The following is a 23,740-nucleotide window of genomic DNA, read 5'->3' as shown; positions in this document are numbered from 1 at the left end:
CATCCCTGAAATATTTAAAACCTACAGGTTTCAACGCTTCAAATTCTTCAGGGTTGGCACAAGTTAGTCTGTAGCTTAGGACTTTAAAAAAAAATAGCAGCTTTGTGTTAGTGAATGTTCCAGTTGTAGAATAAGGGTCAAAAACAGCCCATCAAGTTTGTTGCTCTCAAATCATCCTCCACCTTTTGCTCCCACACTTCCCCCTGCTTCAAGGTTTTGGCCTGATGGAAAGGTGGCATCACAAGCACAAACACAAACCCCATCTTTTGTTTATTGGCCACTTTCTTTAGGTTCCCATTTTTATTCTTACCAGAGGAAAATAAACACAGCCAAAGTGTAGGCTAATAAAATTGATCCTTTCTTCATGACTAGTTTGCCAAGTCTCTAAAGAACCCAGGTGTAAGCAGTCAGATGGTGTTTATTGCTCTGGTATTAGGACATTTAGAAACTGTATCACTTGTCGTCGGTTTTCTGTTTGCAGAGAATCTGAATGGAGACCAACAGGCCCAACGATGTACTGCAGTTAAGCAAAAGATACTGGTGAAAGAATCTGGTCCAGCCTTGTGGTCAGGTACAGTGAGACACTGGGTAAACAATTCAGTTCGTACTGGCAGACATTTCCACATGCTATCTTTGCAACAGATCTGTGCCTGCACTTCTGATGACTTAGTTTACCTTTAAGTCCAGACATAATTCTGTTTGATATTGACGATTTAGTGTCATTGTGTAGGTAATTTAAGTACAAAACTGCCTGTTTGTCGCAAGTAAATTTGCAGGGTAAATGCCCTCTGTTACAATTGAGGTTTAGGTTTAAGATTATGTTGTTTTGGGACAATCTTTAAATTAGGGTATAATGAAGAGTGGGGGTGGGGGTGCGGCTTCATGTGATCTGTTCTGATGTCTGCCTGACAGCAAGTGGTTTGATTGTTAGAGATTAAAAGGGAACTAAAATTATTTTGGACTGATGTCTTCTTTTTTTAAAATAATATTTTATTGCGGTATTTGAAATTTTTTATAACAGTAACATAAACAATGACATCAACATGGTAAAATAAACATTTTCCCCCCAGCCCAATCTTCACACACCTCAACCATACAACAACAATTCACCCCCCCCCCTCACGGAATACTGCATCTGCTGACATTTTAATTTTCCCCGAGAAAGTCGACGTACGGCTGCCACCTCTGGGAGAACCCCAACATTGACCCTCTTAAGGCGAACTTTATTTTCTTGAGACTGAGAAACCCAGCCATGTCACTAACCCAGGTCTCTACACTTGGGGCGGGGGGGGGGGAGCTTTGAGTCCCTCCACATTAACAAGATCCGTCTCCGGGTTACCAGGGAGGCAAAGGCAAAGACGTCGGCCTCTTTCGCCCCCTGAACTCCCGGATCTTCCAACACTCCAAAGATCGCTACCTCCGGACTCTGCACCGCCCGTGTTTTTAGCACCGTGGACACCGCCTTAGTAAAATCCTGCCAAAACCCTCTAAGCTTCGGGCATGCCCAAAACATGTGGACATGATTTGCTGGGCTTCCCGCGTACCTCGCACACCTATCCTCAACCCCGAAGAACTTACTCATCCTAGCCGCTGTCATGTGTGCCCGGTGAACTACCTTAAATTGTATCAGGCTAAGCCTGGCGCATGATGAGGTATTAACCCCGCTTAGGGCATCCGCCCATAGCTCGTACATCCCACTTGCCCTTGAGCTCCTCCGCCTCCGAAAGCTCCTGGTAAATATCCGATACCTTCCCTTCTCCCACCCAGGTACTGGAAACTACTCTATCCTGTATCCCCTGTAGCGGCAGCAGCAGAAAGGCCAGCACCTGTTTTCTCAGGAAGTCTCGCACTGCAAATACCTAAACTATTCCCTGCTGCCAATTTAAATTTATCCTCCAAAGCTTTCAAGCTGGGAAAGCTCCAGTCTATAAATAGATCCCCACATCCTTTTAATTCCTGCCCTCTGCCAACTCTGGAACCCGTCATCTAGCATACCCGGTACAAACCTGTGGTTATTATAAATCGGGGTCCAAATCGATGCTCCCTCCCCTCTCTTATATCTCCTCCATTGACCCCAGATCCTCAGAGCCGCCACTACCACCGGACTTGTCGAGAACGGCAGAGGTGCCGTTACCAGTGCTCCCAAACTGGTGTCTTTACATGACGCCACCTCCATCCGCTCCCATGCTGATCCTTCCCCCACTACCCAGGCAGCCCCCCACCCCCGCACTCCAGCAACACTTTCTTCACTCGCGGGGTTTTACTCGCTCACACAAAGCCCAAAATAATCTTATTCACCCGCTGGAAAAAGGCCTTAGGGATGAAGATGGGGAGGCACTGAAAGAAACAGAAATCTGGGGACTGATGTCTTTTTAAAAATATATATATTTTTATTGAAGTATTTGCAAAATTGTTATAACAATAACAAACAAAATAATAACATAAACATCAACATGGTAAACTGTACATTTCCCACCCAACCCCTTCTGTATCCCTCAACCATATTGCATCTACTCGCCCGCCCCGCTTCAGAATGCTGCTTCTGCTGACATTTTAATTTTCCCCGAGAAAGTCGACGAACGGCTGCCACCTCCGAGAGAACCCCAGCATTCACCCACTCAAGGCAAACTTTATTTTCTCCAGCTTGAGAAACTCAGCCATGTCACTGACCCAAGTTTCCACACTCGGGGGCTTCGAGTCCCTCCACATTAAAAGGATCTGTCTCTGGGCTACCAGGGAGGTAAAGGCCAAAACGTCGGCCTCTTTCACTCCCTGAACTCCCGGGTCTTCTGACACTCTAAAGATCCTTATCTATGGACTCGGCACCACCCGCGTACCTAGCACCTTGGACTTTGCCTTGGCAAACCCCTGCCAGAATCCTCCAAGCTTTGGGCATGCCCAAAACATGTGGACATGGTTTGCTGGGCTTCCCGCACACCTCACACATAGAACATACAGTGCAGAAGGAGGCCATTTGGTCCATCAAGTCTGCACCGACCCACTTAAGCCCTCACTTTCACTCTATCCCCGTAACCCAATAACCCCTCCTAACCTTTTTGGTCATTAAGGGCAATTTATCATGGCCAATCCACCTAATCTGCACGTCTTTGGACTGTGGGAGGAAACCAGAGCACCCGGAGGAAACCCACGCAGACACTGAGAGAACGTGCAGACTCCGCGCAGACAGTGACCCAGCGGGGATTCTAACCTGGGACCCTGGTGCTGCGAAGCCACAGTGCTATCCACTTGTGCTACCGTGCTGCACATCCATCTTCTACCCCAAAAAACTTGCTCATCCTCGCCGCCGTCATGTGTGCCCGGTGTACCACTTTAAACTGTATTAGACTGAGCCTGACACATGATGAGGAGGAATTAACCCTGCTTAGGGTGTCCGCCCACAGACTCGCCTCTAACTCCCCACCTAGCTCCTCCTCCCACTTGCCCTTCAGTTCCTCAACCGGGGTCTCCTTCGCCTTCAACAACTCCTGATAGATATCCGACACTTCCCCTCCCCTACCCAGCTACCGGACACTACTCTGTCCTGTATCCCCGTGGCGGCAACAGCGGGAAAGCCAACATGTGTTTCCTCAAAATCCCGCACTTGCAGATATCTGAAAGCATTCCCCGGCGGCAACTTGAACTTGTCCTCCAGCGCCTTCAGACTGGGAAAACTCCTGCTATGAATAGATCTCCCATCCGCCTAATTCCTGCTCTCTGCCAGCTCCGGAACCATCCATCTATCCTGCCCGGTGCAAATCTGTGGTTATTGCAGACCGACGCACCCTCCACCCTCCTATACCTCCTCTATTGCCCCCAGATCCTCAAGGCCGCCACCACTAGTGGAGTAACTGGCTGGCGAGAACGGCAGAGGTGCCGTTACCAGTGCTCCCAAACTCAGCGCCATGGCCAATGGCTCCATAGCCAGAGCGAACTGCAACGGGGAGAGGGGGCACTCGTGCCTCTTCCCTCGGTGTAGCTTAAAGTACCCCGACCTCAGCCGGTTTGTGCACACGCTCGCTACCGGGCCTGGTAGAGCAAACGCACCCAGTCAATAAAGCCCTCACCAAACCCAAACCTTCTCAGCGTCTCCCATAAATACTCTCACGCCACCCGATCAAAAGCCTTCTCCGCGTCCATCGCAACCACCACCTCTGCCTCCTCTCCTTCTGAGGTCATCATAATTACGTTCAAAAGCCTCCGAACGTCAGCATTGAGCTGTCTGCCCTTAACAAATCCGGTTTGGTCCTCCCCGATCACCCCCCCTGATACAGTCTTCTATCCCAGTGGCCAAAATCTTAGCCAGCAGCTTGGCATCTACGTTCAAAAGTGAGATCAGCCTATATGACCCACATTGCTCTAGATCCTTCTCTCGTTTAAGAATGAGTGAAATCAAGGCCTGTGACATTGTTGGGGGGAGGATCCCCCTCTCTTTAGCCTCGTTAAAGGTCCTCATCAGCAGCGGGCACAACACCTCTGAGAACTTCTTATAAAATTCTATGCCCAACTGCATGCCCTCCAGTCCTTTAACAATTTCCTCTGCCTCAATTGTGGCTCCAGCCCCTTTTATAAAAAAATATATATATATATATTTATTAAAGTTTTTAACACAATTTCTCTCCCTTACAAACAATAACCCTCCCCCCCCCCCCCCCCCCCGTAAGAAAAAAAAGAGAGAAACGTGAAATCGCGCGGAGCAAGATATATACACGGCAAAATAGTATATTTACATAGCTTTGTACACTGGCTCTCTCTCGTGCGTGCCAGTTTCCCCCCCCGACTCTTCATGTTATCTCTTGCTCCTCCCCCCGCCCCCCAAGGCGAACTTAATCCTCCAACTTTATGAACCCAGCCATATCGTTTATCCAGGCCTCCAGGCTGGGGGGCTTCGCCTCCTTCCACATTAGCAAGATCCTTCGCCGGGCTACTAGGGATGCAAAGGCCAGAATACCGGCCTCTTTCGCCTCCTGCACTCCCGGTTCATCCACTACTCCGAATATTGCTAGCCCCCAGCTTGGCTTGACCCGGACTTTCACCACCTGAGATATTGCTGCCGCCACTCCTCTCCAGAACCCCTCCAGTGCCAGGCTCCCTGAGCACCTTCCACATCTGTCCTCTACCCCAAAGAACCTGCTCAACCTCGCCCCCGTCAAGTGAGCTCTGTGAACCCCACCTTAAATTGTATCAGGCTGAGCCTGGCACACGAGGAGGAGGAATTAACCCTACCCAGGGCATCAGCCCACAGACCTTCCTCGATCTCCTCCCTCAGTTCCTCCTCCCATTTACCCTTCAACTCTTCTATCAGCGCTTCCCCCTCTTCTTTCATCTCCTGGTGTATTGCCGACACCTTGCCCTCCCCGACCCATGCACCCGAGATCACCCTGTCTTGAATTTCTTGTGCCGGGAGCAACGGGAATTCCCTCACCTGTCGCTTCACAAAAGCCCTCACCTGCATATATCTAAAGGCATTTCCCGGGGGTAGCTCAAACCTCTCCTCCAGTGCCCCGAGGCTCGCAAACGTTCCGTCAATGAACAGGTCCCCCATTCTTCTGATCCCCGCCCGATGCCAGCTCTGGAACCCCCCCGTCCATCTTCCCCGGGACAAACAGATGGTTACCCCTGATCGGGGACCACACTGATGCTCCCATTGCACCCCTGTGCCGTCTCCACTGGCCCCAGATCCTTAGCGTTGCCGCCACCACTGGGCTCGTGGTACACTTTGTCGGCGAGAGCGGCAGCGGTGCCGTCACCAACGCCCCAGGCTTGTTCCTTTGCAGGACGCCATCTCCATCCTCTTCCATGCCGCCCCCCTCTCCCTCCATAACCCACTTGCGGATCATCGACACATTTGCTGCCCAGTAGTAGCTCCCCAGGTTTGGCAGCGCCAACCCTCCTCGGTCCCCACTGCGTTCCAGGAACCCTCTCCTTACCCTCGGGGTCTTATTCACCCACACAAACTCCATAATACTCCTGCCTACTCTCTTAAAAAAGGCCTTAGTGATCACGATGGGAAGGCACTGAAACACAAACAAAAACCTCGGAAGGACCACCATTTTGACCGATTGCACTCTACCCGCCAGCGAGAGCGGTAGCATGTCCCATCTTTTAGAATCCTCCTCCATTTACTCCACCAACCTCGTCAGATTCAGTTTATGTAGGGCCCCCCAACTCCTGGCTATCTGGATCCCCAGATACCGAAAGCTCCCCTCCGCCCTCCTCAGCGGTAGGTCCTCTATCCCACTTTCTTGGTCCCCCGCCTGTAATACAAAGAGCTCACTCTTCCCTACATTGAGCTTATAGTCCGAAAACTCCCCAAACTCCCTTAGTCTGCATGACCTCCACCATCCCCTCCATTGGATCCGCCACGTACAGCAACAGGTCATCCGCATATAGCGACACCCGATGCTCTTCTCCCCCTCGGACCACCCCCCTCCATTTATTAGACTCCCTCAATGACATGGCCAATGGTTCGATCGCCAATGCGAACAACAGGGGGCACCCCTGCCTCGTCCCTCGGTACAGCCAAAAGTACTCCGACCTCCGCCGGTTCGTCACTACACTCGCCACCGGGGCTCTGTAAAGGAGCTTAACCCAACTGATAAACCCTCCCCCGAACCCAAACCTACGCAGCACCTCCCAGAGATACTCCCACTCTACTCGGTCAAAGGCCTTCTCCGCGTCCATAGCTGCCACTATCTCTGCCTCTCCCTCCACCGATGGCATCATTATCACGTTTAAGAGCCGCTGCACATTGGTGTTTAGCTGCCTACCCTTTACAAATCCTGTCTGGTCCTCGTGAATCACCCCCGGGACACAGTCCTCGATCCTCGTGGCCAGCACTTTTGCCAGCAACTTTGCATCCACATTGAGGAGCGAGATTGGCCTGTACGATCCACATTGCAGTGGGTCCTTGTCCCGCTTTAGGATTAAATAAATTGTCGCTTCCGACATTGTCGGAGGTAGGGTCCCCTCCTCTCTTGCCTCATTAAAGGTCCTCACTAGTAGTGGGGCCAACAGGTCTATGTACTTCCTGTAGAACTCCACCGGGAACCCGTCCGGTCCCCGGGCCTTCCCCGCCTGCATGCTCCCCAAACCCTTGCTCAGCTCCTCCAACCCAATTGGTGCCCCCAGACCAGCCACGGGAATCTCAGCTGGTCTAGGAATCGTCTCATACCCTCTTCCCCCGTTGGGGGCTGGGATCTGTACAGCTCTTCATAGAAGGCCTTAAATACCTCGTTTATTTTCGTCGCACTCCGAACCGTGGCTCCCCTTCCATCTTTGACTCCCCCTATTTCCATCGCTGCCATCCTTTTACGGAGTTGGTGTGCCAGCATCCGACTAGCCTTTTCCCCATACTCATAGGTCGCCCCCTGCGCTTTCTTCCACTGTGTCTCCGCCTTCCCTGTGGTCAACAAGTCAAACTCCGTCTGAAGCCGTCGTCTTTCCCCAAGTAATCTTTCCTCCGGGGCCTCTGCGTATCTCCTGTCCACTCTCAAAATCTCCCCCACTAACCTCTCCCTTTCCATGCCCTCTGTCTTCTCCCTATGAGCCCTAACGGAGATTAGCTCTCCCCTGACCACCGCCTTCAACGCCTCCCATACCACCCCTACCCGCAGCTCCCCATTGTCGTTAGCCTCCAAGTACCTTTCGATACACCCCCTCACTTTCCCACACACCACCTCGTCCTCCAGCAGTCCCACATCCAGCCGCCACAGCGGGTGTTGGTCCCTCTCCTCTCCCAGCTCCAGTTACACCCAGTGCGGGGCATGATCCGAAATGGCTATGGCCGAATACTCCGTCCCCTCCACCCTCGGGATGAGCGCCCTGCCCAGAACAAAAAAATCTATCCGGGAGTAGGCTTTGTGTACATGGGAAAAGAAAGAAAATTCCCTGGCCTGCGGCCTTGCAAACCGCCATGGGTCCACTCCCCCTATCTGATCCATAAACCCCCTAAGTACCTTGGCCGCCCCCGGCCTCTTTCCAGTCCTTGATTTGGAGCGATCCAGTGCTGGGTCCAACACTGTATTGAAGTCCCCTCCCATTATCAGGCCTCCTTTCTCCAGGTCCGGAATGCGCCCCAACATGCGCTTCATGAATCCAGCATCATCCCAGTTCGGGATACGTTTACCAACACCACCCACGTCCCCTGCAGTCTCCCGCTCACCATTACATATCGCCCTCCATTGTCCACCTCAATAGTCTTGGCCTCAAATGACACCCGTTTTCCCACTAATATTGCCACCCCTCTATTCTTCGCGTCCAGTCCCGAGTGGCATACCTGTCCGACCCATCCCTTTCTTAACCTGACCTGGTCCACCACCTTCAGGTGAGTCTCTTTGAGCATGACCACGACTGCCTTCAGTCCCTTTAAGTGCGCGAACACTCGAGCCCTCTTCACCGGCCCATTCAGCCCCCTCACGTTCCACGTTATCAGCCAGATTGGAGGGGCTCTCACAGGTCCCCCCCGCCGACTAGCCATCTCCTTTTCTGGGCCAGTCCCGTGTCCATGCCTCCCTCACCCTCCAGTCCCCCAGACGGGGGACCCCCGTCCCGACCATCTCTTCTATGTCCCATTCCCTTTCGGCCAGTGCAGCAGCAACTCTTCTCCCCCCCCCCCCCCCCCCCCCCCTTCCCTCCCCCCGCTAGACCCCTGTCTACCTTTTTTGCTCCCCCCATGTCACTCCCGTAAGTCAGCTGACACCTGCTGACCCCGGCTACCCCTGCTATCCCATTGACCTCCCCGTGTGGGAGTTCCCCCTCCCACCTTTCTTCCCACGCGCGGGAAAAACAAAACCCCGCGCTTTCCAAAGCCCGCTCCGCCCCCTGTGGCGCAGCTCCTATCGCGGCCTTGTCTCTCTCCCCCAGCCCTTGTAACATTTCCTGCGCGTGATTGTGATTGACCCCCTATATACAACAACCATCACACATCAAACCTCAAATATCCCCCCCCCCCACCCTCACAAACCCTCAGAGTCCAACTTTCCGGTTTGTAGAAATGTCCACGCCTCTTCAGGCGTTTCAAAGTAGTAGTGTTGGCCCTTGTATGTGACCCATAGTCGCGCCGGCTGCAGCATTGCGAATTTCACTTCTTTCCGGTGCAACACCGCTTTGGCCCGGTTGAAACCCGCTCTCCGCTCTGCAACCTCCGTGCTCCAGTCCGGGTATATTCGGATCTCTGCATTGTCCCACTTACTGCTCCGCTCCTTCTTGGCCCATTTCAGGACCCACTCTCTGTCTGTGAACCGCTGGACCCTCACCACTATCGCTCTTGGCGGCTCATTTGCCCGGGGCCTCCTCGCCAGCACCCGGTGTGCCCCGTCCAACTCCAGCGGCCTCGAAGGGGCCTCCTTGCCCATCATCGCCCCAAGCATCGTGCGCGCGTATGCCCCGGCATCAGCCCCCTCCGCTCCTTCAGGGAGACCCAGGATCCCCAGATTCTTTCTCCTCGACCTGTTCTCCAGGTCTTCGAGTCTTCCCGCCCACCTCCTGTGTAGCCTCGTTCTGCTCCACTCTCACCACCAGACCCGAGATCTCGTCCTCGTTCTGACCAACTCTTTTTTGTATCTCCTGGACCTGAACCTCGTGGGCCTTCTGGGTGATCCCTAGTTCTTCGATTGCCGAAAGCATAGGTGCCAGCATTTCCTTGCGCATCTCCTCACGATGCTCCTCGAAGCAGTGCTTAATAAACTCCTGCAGCTCCACTTTGTCTCTGGCTGTCGCCATTTTATCTTTTTTCCCCCGGTTTTTCCTGTTGCTCCAGCTCCTGCAGCTCCCCTTTGTCTCTGGCCGCCGCCATTTTGTCTTTTTCCCCCGGTTTTTCCCGTTGCTCCAATGCCACTTTTGTGGCCGTTACGCTTCGAGTCCGTTTCATACAAGTTGGATGGGGACCTCCCTCTTACCTTCCCCACGGGTTAGTTTCGAAAAAAGTTCCGTTGGAGCTCTTCTAGCGAGCCCGAATGTCCGTGGTAGCGGGAGCTGCCGAATCGTGCGGCTCAGCTCCGCATTGCCGCACCCGGAAGTCGGGGCTCCAGCCCCTTGACCAGGTCCTCCTCCACCCTCGGAAACCTCAACTGATCAAGGAACTGCCTCATCCCTTCTACACCAGACGGGGGTTCCGACTCATATAATTTGCTATAAAATTCTTTTAAAAAGTCGTTCACCCGCCCTGGGTCCAAGACCACGTTACCCTCCCTATTCCTTACTCTCCCAATCTTCCTGGCCGCTTTTCTCTTCCTAAGCTGCTGCGCCAGCATCCTGCTCGCCTTTACCCCATACTCGTAGAACGCCCCCCTTGCCCTCCTCAACTGCTCCACCGCCCTCCCTGTGGTCAACAACTCAAACCCTGCGTGTAGTTTCCGACGCTCCCTCAGGAGCTCCGCGTCCGGGGCCTCCGCTTATCTCCTATCCACTCGAAGTATCTCCTCCACTAATCTCTCCCTCTCTGCTCGTTCCACCTTTTCTCTATGGGACCGAATCAAAATTAGTTCCCCTCTTACAACTGCCTTCAGAGCCTCCCAAACAGTCGCTGCTGATACCACACCTGTATAATTTGTATCCAGGTAATTCTGAATGGACTTATTCACCCGCCCGCAGACCACTTCGTCCGTTAACAACCCCACATCCAGTCTCCAGAGCGGGCGCTGCCCTCTCTCCTCACTGAACCGCAAATCCACCCAATGCGGGGCATGATCAGAGACTGCAATTGCCGAGTATTCCATCCCCACCGCCCTCGGAATTAGCGCCCTGCTCAGAACAAAAAAATCAATACGGAGTAAACTTTATGGACATGAGAAAAAAACGAAAACTCCTTCGCCCTCGGCCGCTCGAATCTCCACGGGTCAACCTACCCCATCTGCTCCATGAAACCCCTCAACTCCTTCGATGCGGCAGGCCTTCTCCCAGTCCTGGATTTTGACCGGTCCAGATCGGGATCAATGACCTTGTTAAAGTCCCCCCCCCTCTCCCATGATCAGGCCGTGAGACTCCAGGTCTGGGATCTTGCCTAACACCCGTCTCATAAATCCCACATCGTCCCAGTTCGGAGCATATACGTTCACAAGCACCACCCGTACACCCTCCAACTTCCCACTCACCATTATATATCTACCCTGCTTATCTGCCACAATTCTTTAGCCTCAAACGCCACCCGCTTGCTGATCAATATTGCTACCCCCCTGGTCTTTGAGTCCAGCCCAGAGTGAAACACCTGACCAACCCACCCCTTTCTCAATCTCATCTGGTCAATAATCTTTAGATGTGTCTCCTGAAGCATTGCTACGTCTGCCTTCAGTCCCTTTAAATGCGTGAAAACGCGAGCCCTTTTGACCGGCCCATTCAAACCTCTCACATTCCACGTAATCAGCCTGGACGGGGGGGCTGAACCCCCCCCCCAGCCGATTAGCCATAACCATTTTTTGGCCAGCCCCGAACCCGTGCCCCCCACTTCCCCGAGCTCTCCCACAAGCAGCAACCGCCCCCGACCTCCCTTTTGTTCCCTGATAATAGTTCCTCCCCTGTCAGCGAAGCAGCCCCCCCCCCCCCCCCCCCAAACACCCGAAACCTGATCCCCAGGTCAAGCACCATCTTAGCACATGCTCATCCCCCACCTCGCTTCCGAGAGTCAGCTGAACCATGCTGACCCCAACAACCCCTGCCCCTGGTGCCAAACAGCCTGGCTCCCTATTGTTCGAACCCCTCTCCCGACCCGAATAAACCATTTAACATCACATTCCCCAGTAAGTAAACAACCTCAAGTAAAAGAAATTAACATAAACCAATGAAGAAAAAATCGCTTGAAACAAGACCCAACCTCCCACAGAATAGCACCAAATTCGAGGCCCCCTCCCCCCTCCGCAACAAATCCCTGCAAAAACAAAGCACCCTCAAACCACCACCCCAACCCAATACTTAACCCAGAACTACATCAGTCTTATTTGAACCGATACAAAAAGTACACAGATTACAAACTGCCGTCACATAACTTCTTCGAGACTTAAGTGTCCTTTAAGACGCTTCCAACTTCTTTTCTTTAATAAATGACCATACATCGTCCGTGCCTCAAAGTAAAAATGCCGGTCTTCATGCGTGACCCACAACCGCGCTGGATACAGCATCCCGAATTTCACCCTCTTCTTGAAGAGGATCGCCTTCACCCGATTAAACTCAGCTTTTGGCCAGCTCCGCTCCCAGGACCTGATAGATGTGCACCTCGCTGTTCTCCCATCTGCTGCTCTGCTCCTTCTTGGCCCACCGCAAGACGAGTTCTTTGTCAGAAAAACGGTGGAAACGCGCCACCATGGCCCTCGGCAGGTCAGTCGCCTTAGACTTCCTTGCGAGGGCTCTGTGCGCTCCATCCACTTCCAGGGGCCGAGAGAACACTCCGGCCCCCATCAGCGTCTCCAGCATACTCGCCACATATGCCCCCGCATTCGACCCCTCCATTCCTTCGGGGAGGCCAACAATCCTTAAGTTCTGCCTCCTGGACCTGTTCTCCAGGTCCTCTAGCTTCTCCTGCATTCTCTTGTGGCGCTCATCCAACACCTCCACCTTGTGCTCCAGCACGGTTAGATAGTCCTCCTGGCTAGATAACTTCAGCTGAATTTCTTGTATCCATTTCCCTTGGGCCACCTGATTCAATACCATTTGATCGATCGCAGCCTTGATCGGGTCCAGCGTTTCCTTTTTCAGCTCAGCGAAACAGTCCTTAAAGAACTTCATCTGTTGCTTCTTAGACCACTGAGCCACCGCTCCCTGGTCCTGACCCTCCGCCATGCTGCACCGCGGTACCAGCTCCGACTGCTTCACTCTATCCGGGCTGAGTCTTTTCACACGGCTACTTCTAGTCCAATTAGTCATACATCGGAGGGGGAATATTAATATTGTCCACTGCACCGATCTGTCCCCTAAAGTCCGAGAAAAGTCGGGAAAAAAGGTCCGAAAGTTTGTTCTGGGCAGGAGCTATTGAATGTGCGACCTACTCCTCCATGGTCGCCACCGGAAGCCCTTGACTGATGTCTTTTTAAAGGACAGTGTAACATATACCGGACAGTAGATTTTCTTTCGGTGTTGTTAAAAGTTCTGTTCTGTAGAATAAATTATAACTTGCCTAGAATGAGAACATTTAGTCAGTTGAGTCTAATCTTTTGTTACAGTAAAAGTCTTAACCTGTGAAAGCTTGCATGTCATTCTTTTAGCCATTGACTGGAAGATCAAATTCTTTTTAAAAAGTTATTGGTCTCCGTGGGGATCATAACACCTCACACACAGAAGAAACTTTTCAAATAATCCTGTCTGCTAGAAGTTGTCTCGATCGTTTGAAACAAGTATTGCACTTTTATTAACCTTAGGACTGATTACACTGGAAACTGCTAACTCCCTTGTTGTTGAACCTCATCACACTGATTCAGCAATAGCAGAATGTCACAGGAGGGTTGGGTGAACTTTAAACAGTCATTTCAAACTCTTAAATATAATTTTAACAGCTGTTTGCAAGGACAAATTTCAAGCATTTAGTTAAAACAAATAAAGACCTCTATCATATTGTATTAACTCCCAACATTATTACAATTATGTAGATGTTTCTTGAAGCTTTTCCTTCGCGGATTGATGATTTGTCATCAAAGCTGAAAGAAGAAATCATTTTGTTAAGATCTTACATCTCAGAGATGGCTTTAGGCCAATCCACATCCAAACAACCTGCTCTGAAAACTCTGTTCACATTTTAACAGCTGTGGCTCATTCCATTACAGCAGCTGAGACAACAGTCTAAATAAAACCACCTACGACATTATTTTTTAAAAAAGGTAATCTCCCCCACCTCCCAGTCTTAATTAATCCTTAAAAAAAATCCAGGGCCTGGATCTGCATCTTTGCCAAACATTAACCAGTTCTTCATTGGCTATACCCTTGTACCAAATTTTGTTGAAATCAATCCATTAGTTTGAGGCCTATTATTTACAAACAGATGAACAAATGGACAAAAAACATTACCTCCGTGCACCTGAGTAAAGGGACTAATTGCATTTCTGAAGCACCTCTTTAAGCTGATGTTACAGAAATTTCCATTCAGGCCAGGAATAACAAAAGCTCGCCACACTTTCCTGTGCCACTGGCAGCATTGGTGTTGCTGTGCTTAACATAGACTTCCTTGCACAGCAAAGGAAGTCAATGGGAACTATTATGAACCCCATACAGACTGATAACTTTTTTTTTTTAAAGATAGAATTTTCGTAGTGACCTACTCAAAGAATCGCATGACAAATTTCACATTAAGAATGTTACTGTAACAAAGCAACATAATAAACATTAGTATATTAGTTGTCCAAGTAAACTATAGGAAAGGTAACCTTTCCCCCACTCAACACAACCGAAAACCCTATGCCACATTTCACATGTCTTGAGTTAAAGGCTAAAGCTTCTCCCGGCTCTAACAGGGTCCCTTTTCCCTGCTTCACCAAGATGAATCTTCCAAAGTCCTTTTAAACTAAGTCCCCTTCACTCAACTTTTATGACATAATAGGGTGGACTTCCCATTGCATGGTCATTCCATGGTATTCTTCAAAATCCTTGTTTCTTCGAACATGGGTTACATGCTCACCAGCCCTCCACTTGGTGGGCTTAACCATTAATCTAAAAGCAGTCCTTTTTTCCAGCCTGGCAGAGCAGCAGCCGTTGTGGTTCTTCCCCCCAGAACTCTCCGTCTGACTGTCCCTGAGAATCTGGAATTCTGAAACTGTCAAGAACAGCTACCTTCTCTTTTGTTAAAGCTTGCACTAGATTTTCTTTCTTGACATGGACCCCTGCCTCCATTGCCATCGGACCATGTGGGCCTGCCACTGGGCACAGTTCAGTACAGCTTCAAACCCTCCCTATTCTGTTTTATCTTAAAAGAGACTAGTAAAACTCCCATCTATTTAGTGGTCATGACTCTTGTTACAGCACAAAGGATCACACGAGATAAAGGTGCAACAATAGCAAGGTCACAATCTTCTTTTCAGTGACTTGCATCTTGAAAGTAGTTTTAAATAGACCGATCGGCATTGGAGGGGCTGTGGGCAGTCACTGATCTATCTTTTAAAAAATTTTAAAAAATATATTTTATTAAAGTTTTCAAACAGAATTTTTCTATTTTACAAATCAACATAAAAATAGTACATTATCTGACAAATAACATTATTTAAATAATATAGTGAACTAACAAAGTAACAAAAAATAGTGCCCCCCCCCCCCGGGGGGCTGCTGCTGCTGACGAACTATTTTCCCTTTAACGTTCCGCGAGATAGTCAAGGAACGGTTGCCACCGCCTGGAGAACGCCTGAGCCGATCCTCTCAACGCAAATTTCATTCGTTCTAGTTTTATGAACCCTGCCATGTCGTTTATCCAGGCCTCCACGCCGGAGGGTTTCGCTTCCTTCCACATGAGTAAGATCCTTCGCCGGGCTATCAGTGACGCAAAGGCCAAAATATCGGCCTCTTTCGCCTCCTGCACTCCCGGCTCTTCCGCTACCCCAAATATCGCTAACCCCCAGCCTGGCTTGACCCGGACCTTCACCACCTTTGAGATCACCTTTGCCACTCCCCTCCAGTACTCATCCAGTGCCGGACACGACCAGAACATGTGTGTGTGGTTCGCCGGGCTTCCCAAGCACCTCCCGCACTTGTCCTCCATTCCGAAGAACCTGCTCAGTCTTGCTCCCGTCATATGTGCTCTGTGTAGAACCTTAAATTGAATCCGGCTAAGCCTGGCACACGAAGACGAGGAGTTTACCCTGCTTAGGGCATCAGCCCACAAACCCTCCTCCATCTCCTCTCCCAGCTCTTCTTCCCATTTTCTCTTCAGCTCCTCTACCATCGCCTCCCCCTCGTCTCTCATCTCCTGATATATTTCGGACACTTTGCCCTCCCCGACCCATACCCCCGAAATCACTCTATCTTGGATCCCCTGTGTCGGGAGCAGCAGAAATTCCCTCGCCTGTTGCCTCGTAAACGCCCTCCCTTGCATGTATCTGAAATTGTTCCCCGGGGGCAACTCATACTTTTCCTCCAGCGCTCCCAGGCTCGCAAACGTCCCGTCTATAAACAAATCTCTCAGTTTCCTAATTCCTGCTCGTTGCCAGCTCTGGAACCCTCCGTCCATCTTTCCTGGGACAAACCTGTGGTTATTCCTGATCGGGGACCACACCGAGGCACCCGTCACCCCCTGGTGTCGCTTCCACTGCCCCCAGATCCTTAAGATTGCCACCACCACTGTACCTTTTCGGGGAGAGCGGCAGCGGTGCCGTCGCCAGCGCCTTTAGGCTCGTTCCTTTACAGGACGCCATCTCCAGCCTCTTCCACGCCGCCCCCTCTCCCTCCCTCATCCACTTACAAACCATCGCCACATTTGCGGCCCAGTAGTAGTCGTCCAGGCTCGGCAATGACAGTCCCCCTCTGTCCCTGATACGCTGCAGGAACCCCCTCCTTACCCTCGGGGTCTTCCCTGCTCTCACAAAACTCATAATGCTCCTATCTATTTTCTTGAAAAAGGCCTTTGTGATCAGAATGGGGAGACATTGAAACACAAAAAGAAACCTCGGGAGAACCATCATTTTTACCGCCTGCACTCTGCCTGCCAATGAGAGCAGCAGCATATCCCACCTCTTGAAATCCTCCTCCATCTGCTCCACCAGCCGCGTCAGATTAAGTCTGTGTAGAGTTCCCCAGCTCCTAGCTACCTGGATCCCCAAATATCAGAAGCTCCTTTCCACTCTCCTTAACGGCAGGGCGTCTATTCCTCTTCCCTGGTCCCCGGGGTGTATTACAAAAAGCTCGCTCTTCCCCACATTTAGCCTGTATCCCGAAAAATCTCCAAACTCCCTCAATATCTGCATAACCTCTGTCATTCCCTCTACAGGGTCCGCAACATATAGCAGTAGGTCATCTGCGTAGAGTGACACTAGATGTTCCTCTCCCCCTCTAACCACCCCCCTCCATTTCTTAGAGTCTCTCAACGCTATGGCCAGTGGTTCAATTGCCAACGCGAACAGTAATGGGGACAGGGGACACCTCTGCCTTGTTCCCCTGTGTAGCTGAAAATACTCCGACCTTTGCCGGTTTGTGACTACACTTGCCACTGGGGCCCCATATAGGAGTCTGACCCATCTGACAAACCCCTCCCCGAACCCAAACCTCCTCAACACCTCCCATAAATACTCCCACTCTACCCTATCGAATGCCTTCTCCGCATCCATCGCCACTACTATCTCTGCCTGCCCCTCCGCTGGGGGCATCATTATCACCCCCAGCAGCCGTCGAACGTTGACATTCAGTTGTCTCCCCTTTACAAACCTGTCTGGTCTTCATGCACCACCCCCGGGACACAATCGTCTATCCTTGTCGCCAGCACTTTTGCCAGCAGCTTGGCGTCTACATTTAGGAGTGAGATAGGCCTATATGACCCGCATTGCAGCGGATCTTTATCCCTCTTCAGGATTAGTGATATCGTCGCCTCCGACATTGTCGGGGGTAGTATCCCCCCTTCTCTGGCCTCGTTAAAGGTTCTCGCCAGCAGCGGGGCCAACAAGTCCACATATTTCCTGTAGAATTCCACCGGGAACCCATCTGGTCCCGGGGCCTTCCCTGCTTGCATGTTCCCCAGTCCTTTAGTCACCTCATCCACCTCAATTAGCGCCCCCAGACCTGCCACCTCCTGCTCCTCCACCCTCGGGAACCTTAGTTGGTCCTGAAACTTGCATTCCCTCTTTTCCCTCCGGGGGTTGGGACTTGTATAGCCTCTCATAAAAGGTCTTAAACACCTCATTTACCTTCCCTGCTCTCCGCTCCGTAGTTCCCGTTTCATCCCTAACTCCCCCAATCTCCCTCGCCGCTATCCTCTTGCGAAGTTGGTGGGCCAGCAGCCGGCTCGCCTTTTCCCCATACTCGTATCTCATCCCCTGTGCCTTCCTCCACTGTGCCTCTGCCTTTCCTGTGGTCAGCAGGTCAAACTCCGTCTGAAGTCTTCGCCTCTCTATGTAGTCCTTTGTCCGGGGCCTCCGCATATCTTTTATCCACCCTCAAAATCTCCCCCACTAATCTCTCCCTTTCTTTGCCCTCTTGTTTCTCCTTGTGAGCTCTAATGGAGATCAACTCTCCCCTAACCACCGCCTTCAGTGCTACCCATACTACCCCCACCTGGACCTCGCCATCGTCATTGACCTCCAGGTATCTCTCAATACATCCCCGCACCCTTCCACAAACCCCCTCATCCGCAAATAGTCCCACATCCAGTCGCCAGAGTGGGCGCTGCTCCCTCTCCTCTCCTTATTCCAGATCCACCCAGTGCGGGGCATGGTCTGAAACGGCTATGGCCGAGTACTCCGTTTCTGCCACCTTCGAGATCAGTGCCCTACAGAGAACAAAGAAATCTATCCGGGAGTATACCTTGTGGACATGGGAGAAAAAGGAGAACTCTTTGGCCAACGGCCTAGCAAATCTCCACGGATCCACTCCCCCCATTTGTTCCATGAACCCCCTAAGCACCTTGGCCGCTGCCGGCCTTCTTCCGGTCCTGGATCTAGACCGGTCTAGCCCTGGATCCAGCACAGTATTGAAGTCCCCCCCCCATTACCAGGCTTCCCACCTCCAGGTCCGGGATGCGTCCCAGCATCCGCTTCATAAATCCCGCGTCATCCCAGTTCGGGGCATATATATTTACCAGCACGACCTCCTTTCCCTGCACTCTACCACTCACCATCACGTATCTACCCCCGTTATCCACCACTATATTCCTAGCCTCGAACAACACCCGTTTCCCCACCAGTATCGCCACCCCCCTATTTTTCGCGTCCAACCCGGAGTGGAACACCTGTCCCACCCATCCTTTCCTTAGCCTAACCTGATCCGCCACCTTCAGATGCGTCTCATGAAGCATAACTACGTCCGCCTTCAGTCTTTTTAAGTGCGCGAACACCCGGGCCCTCTTAATCGGCCCATTCAGGCCTCTCACATTCCACGTGATCAGCCGGATTGGGGGGCCCCCCGCCCCCCGACTAGCCATCCCCTATTCTAGGCCAGTCCCTCGTCCGGGTCTCGCGCACCCACCCATCCCCCAGGCGGCGCCTTCCCGTTCCGGCCACCTCTTCTCTTGCCAGCTCCCCCTTGCTCTCAGCAGCAGCAACCCAGCTAGTCCCCCCGTCCCCCCCCGCTAGATCCACGTCTAGCATGGTTACTCCCCCCATGATGCTTCCGAGAGTCAGCAAACTCTAACTGACCCCGGCTTCCCCCGTTCTCTCTTTGACCCCCCTGCGTGTGGAACTCCCTTCCTGCGCCTATCTTCCCGCCATCATCTCCATAGCGCGGGAAAAACCCCGCGCTTTCCTATCGGCCTCGCCCCTTATGGCGCAGCTCCCTCATTCCCCATCCCCCCTCTCAGTCCCTTTTTCCACCGGCGCCCACATTTCTCTGTGTCCCCCCATCTAGAGGAGAGAAATTCCCCATCTATCGTTTCAATACTATAAACCTCCCATTCCCCAATTTACACTCCTGTACCACAACCTCGTTGTTTCCCCCCCAACATCAGTCTCTCAGTTCTAGTCCAGTTTCTCTTCTTGGAGTCTCTTTCTCATCCGCCGTTTCAAAGTAGTAGTGCTTGCCCTGATGCGTGACCCACAATCGCGCCGGCTGCAGCATCCCAAATTTTATTTTCCTGTGAAGCACCGCCTTGGCCGATTGAAGCTTGCCCTCCTTCTCGCCACCTCCGCGCTCCAGTCCTGATATACTCATATCACCGCATTCTCCCACCTGCTACTCCGTACCTTTTTGGCCCAGCTCAAAACAGCCTCTCTGTCCGTGAAGCGGTGAAATCTCACCACTATCGCCCATGGTAGTTCTCCCGCCTTTGGTCTTCTCACAAGGACCTGGTGAGCCCCTTCCACCTCCAGGGGGCCCGATTGGGCCTCAGCTCCCATTAGCGTGTGGAGCATCGTGCTCACATAAGCCCCAACATCAGCTCCCTCCGTTCCTTCGGGGAGACCTAGAATCCGTAGGTTCTTCCTTCTCGAGCTGTTCTCCAGGGCTTCCAGCCTTTCGATACACCTCTTATGTAGCGCCTCATGCGTCTCCGTTTTTACCACCAGGCCCTGTATCTAATCCTCGTTTTCGGCTGCCTTTGCCTTCACTCCACGGAGCTCTGTCGCCTGGACCTTTTGTGTTTCCGTCAGTCCATCGATTGCCAATAGCTTCGGCGCCAGCACCTCCTTCTTTAGTTCCTCCACACACCTTTGGAGGAATTCCTGCTGGTCCGGGCCCCATGTCGTCTGGGCTCCATCCGCCGGCATCTTGCTTCTTCCTTCTCTTCTCTGCCGCTGCTCCAAAGGATCCTTCGCAATCTGGCCACTGCCACTGGTCTTTTCCATACACACCCGGGGGGGCACCTTCCTTCGTCACCCCGCACTGGGTTTGGTCTGAAAAAATTTCCGTAGGGGCTCCCGAAAAGCGCCCAAAAGTCCGTTAGAACGGGAGCTGCTGAAACGTGCGGCTTAGCAGTGCATTGCTGCAACTGGAAGTCCCGTCACTGATCTATCATTATTCATTCACATTGGTGTAGTTGATGAGATTTTATTTGCTTGGTTTGATTGTAGTAACTAATTGTTTTGCATTGAGAAATTAATTAGTTAAGTAAAGGGCAGCACGGTAGCACAAGTGATTATCACTGTGGCTTCACAGCGCCAGGGTCCCAGGTTCGATTCCCCGCTGGGTCACTGTCTGTGCGGAGTTTGCACGTTCTCCCCGTGTCCGCGTGGGTTTCCTCCGGGTGCTCCGGTTTCCTCCCACAGTCCAAAGACGTGCAGGTTAGGTGGATTGGCCATGCTAAATTACCCGTAGTGTCCATAAAGGTTGGGAGGGGTTATTGGGTTGCGGGGATAAGGTGGAAGTGAGGGATTAATGTGGGTCGGTGCAGACTCGATGGGCCGAATGGCCTCCTTCTGCACTGTATGTTCTATGTAATCTATGTAAAAAGTATTTAGAGCGCAGATCAAGGACTTTTCTGCTCTGCATGACTGGCTTACTTACTGAGTATACTGGCTGAACCAAAGGGGGCTGGGGTACCACTTCAGTTCATCTTTCCTGATATTTTCTCCCCACTACTACACTTTGAGCTGATCTGCACAGCCATTAGCTTGGTAACGTTCATTTTTATACCCATTCCAATACCATTCCTCAATTAAGGGCAGCCAAATGATCCTCATTTAGGACCTTGATAAGTACTTTGCAACCAGGAATGAACAGTAATCACAGGTTGACTGCATGCCCTCTGTATTGAAAATGCTCGCTCTGGCTTAAGCTAGTCTGGAGCCGGACTTATTTTGGAAATCCACTCCAAAATAAAATAGGACAGTGACACTTACAGCTTGGTAGTACAATAATGCCATTAGGCTATTTTGTTGTAGCAATCAATCTCATCACCATAATGTGCAGAATGCCAGTTTTTAAAATGTCCAAGGGGGAAAGTGTATTACAGATCAGAAATAAATCAAGGTATTTTATGGTGATATATTTTGTGGCTGAAATAATGCTCAAAAATAGACTTTGTTTTTTAGTATTCATGAATATTGTCTTATTCCAGGTGATTTCAAATTGCCTACAGCTTGTCATTATACTGCATTTCAGGATTCCCCGAAAGAGGACAGTCCAATTCATTCAGGTCAAATAAATTTGTCATCTGCTCTTGTTAAATGAAAAAGGCTTCCCATTTTGTTAGAATACAGCATCAATAATTCAGAAACCTTTTTCCTTCCAGATGACATGGTTTGTAACATTTGTGGGAAAAGGTACAAGTATATGTCGAGCTTCTGGAAGCACAGAAGAGATCATGAAGCTAAAGGTGAGCAGTAAAATATACGGTCTATGCATTACCACCTGATGTGCTGCACTTGTGTTGGATGCCCTCTCACTGTAAGGTGGAGGCTTCATTCAACACCTTCAGTGACTGGGATAGCTCATTCTTACTGGTACTTATTAGTTGAGTGAATGGGAGGGAGGTTTCTACAAAACAAAAGGGGAAAAAAATAAGGGATTTTGAAGAAACAAGAAGGATAGATTAAGAACCCAGCCTAAGCTTGCATTATGTAACGTTCAGCCCTGATCTCTTCCATTGGAGAAGCTGGAAAGTGGGGGTGTGTGGGGGGGAAATGCCGGCAACTGCTCAGCTGATTAGGTAGCACTGGTGAAAAGTAAGAATGCTTCAGGTCTTCGACGGTCTTTCCTCAGAACTGAAAGATGTTGGAGATTAAAAGATTTAAACAAGAAGTGTTTTCCAATATTTCCTTAAAAATAGTTTAACAGTTTCATTCAAATAAGAAAATATTTTCATGGTCTCAGTAATATGGGAAGCATTAATTTGATATGTCTATGAATACAAGTCATATGTCATATGAAACAAGTATACTGCTTTGGATACTTGTGGGGGGGAGGGGGGACTTACCAGGGCTAAGCCATGGGGTACGGGCCTCTGTCACGGAGTCTGTCCCTGTTGCTCAGAAGGGAAGGGGGAGAGGAGCAGAGCATTAGTAATTGGGGACTCGATAGTCAGGGGCACAGATAGGAGATTTTGTGGGAGCGCGAGAGACTCACGTTTGGTATGTTGCCTCCCAGGTGCAAGGGTACATGATGTCTCGGATCGTGTTTTCCGGGTCCTTAAGGGGGAGGGGGAGCAGCCCCAAGTCGTGGTCCACATTGGCACTAACGACATAGGTAGGAAAGGGGACGAGGATGTCAGGCAGGCTTTCAGGGAGCTAGGATGGAAGCTCAGAACTAGAACAAACAGAGTTGTTATCTCTGGGTTGTTGCCCGTGCCACGTGATAGTGAGATGAGGAATAGGGAGAGAGAGCAATTAAACACGTGGCTACAGGGATGGTGCAGGCGGGAGGGATTCAGATTTCTGGATAACTGGGGCTCTTTCTGGGGAAGGTGGGACCTCTACAGACAGGATGGTCTACATCTGAACCTGAGGGGCACAAATATCCTGGGGGGGAGATTTGTTAGTGCTCTTTGGGGGGGGGGGGGTTTAAACTAATGCAGCAGGGGCATGGGAACCTGGATTGTAGTTTTAGGGTAAGGGAGAATGAGAGTATAGAGGTCAGGAGCACAGATTTGACGTCGCAGGAGGGGGCCAGTGTTCAGGTAGGTGGTTTGAAGTGTGTCTACTTCAATGCCAGGAGTATACGAAATAAGGTAGGGGAACTGGCAGCATGGGTTGGTACCTGGGACTTCGATGTTGTGGCCATTTCGGAGACATGGATAGAGCAGGGACAGGAATGGATGTTGCAGGTTCCGGGGTTTAGGTGTTTTAGTAAGCTCAGAGAAGGAGGCAAAAGAGGGGGAGGTGTGGCGCTGCTAGTCAAGAGCAGTATTACGGTGGCGGAGAGGATGCTAGATGGGGACTCATCTTCCGAGGTAGTATGGGCTGAGGTTAGAAACAGGAAAGGAGAGGTCACCCTGTTGGGAGTTTTCTATAGGCCTCCAAATAGTTCTAGGGATGTAGAGGAAAGGAATGCGAGGATGATCCTGGATAAGAGCGAAAGTAACAGGGTAGTTATTATGGGAGACTTTAACTTTCCAAATATTGACTGGAAAAGATATAGTTCGAGTACATTAGATGGGTCGTTGTTTGTACAGTGTGTGCAGGAGGGTTTCCTGACACAATATGTTGACAGGCCAACAAGAGGCGAGGCCACGTTGGATTTGGTTTTGGGTAATGAACCAGGC

At 51.0% G+C, this 23,740-nt stretch overlaps 1 protein-coding gene across 11 annotated transcripts in view; it reads left to right on the top strand.

Moving 5' to 3' along the window:
- LOC140399133 (uncharacterized) overlaps positions 1-23,740 on the top strand; it is a 129,756-nt gene that overhangs the window by 23,229 nt on the left and 82,787 nt on the right. For 10 of the 11 annotated variants that reach the window (XM_072488356.1, XM_072488361.1, XM_072488351.1 and 7 more), the window contains 3 exons: positions 482-571; positions 21,599-21,676; positions 21,773-21,856. In XM_072488356.1, the coding sequence (XP_072344457.1) occupies positions 482-571; positions 21,599-21,676; positions 21,773-21,856 (252 nt within the window). The remainder of the gene's footprint in view (positions 1-481; positions 572-21,598; positions 21,677-21,772; positions 21,857-23,740) is intronic. The other variant, XM_072488360.1, reaches the window with a different exon arrangement.

Source organism: Scyliorhinus torazame, chromosome 22 (assembly GCF_047496885.1).
Source record: "Scyliorhinus torazame isolate Kashiwa2021f chromosome 22, sScyTor2.1, whole genome shotgun sequence".
NCBI classification, from domain to species: domain Eukaryota; kingdom Metazoa; phylum Chordata; class Chondrichthyes; order Carcharhiniformes; family Scyliorhinidae; genus Scyliorhinus; species Scyliorhinus torazame.
Note: the sequence above shows the minus strand (reverse complement) of the source record. Positions and strands in the feature narration are given on the sequence as shown.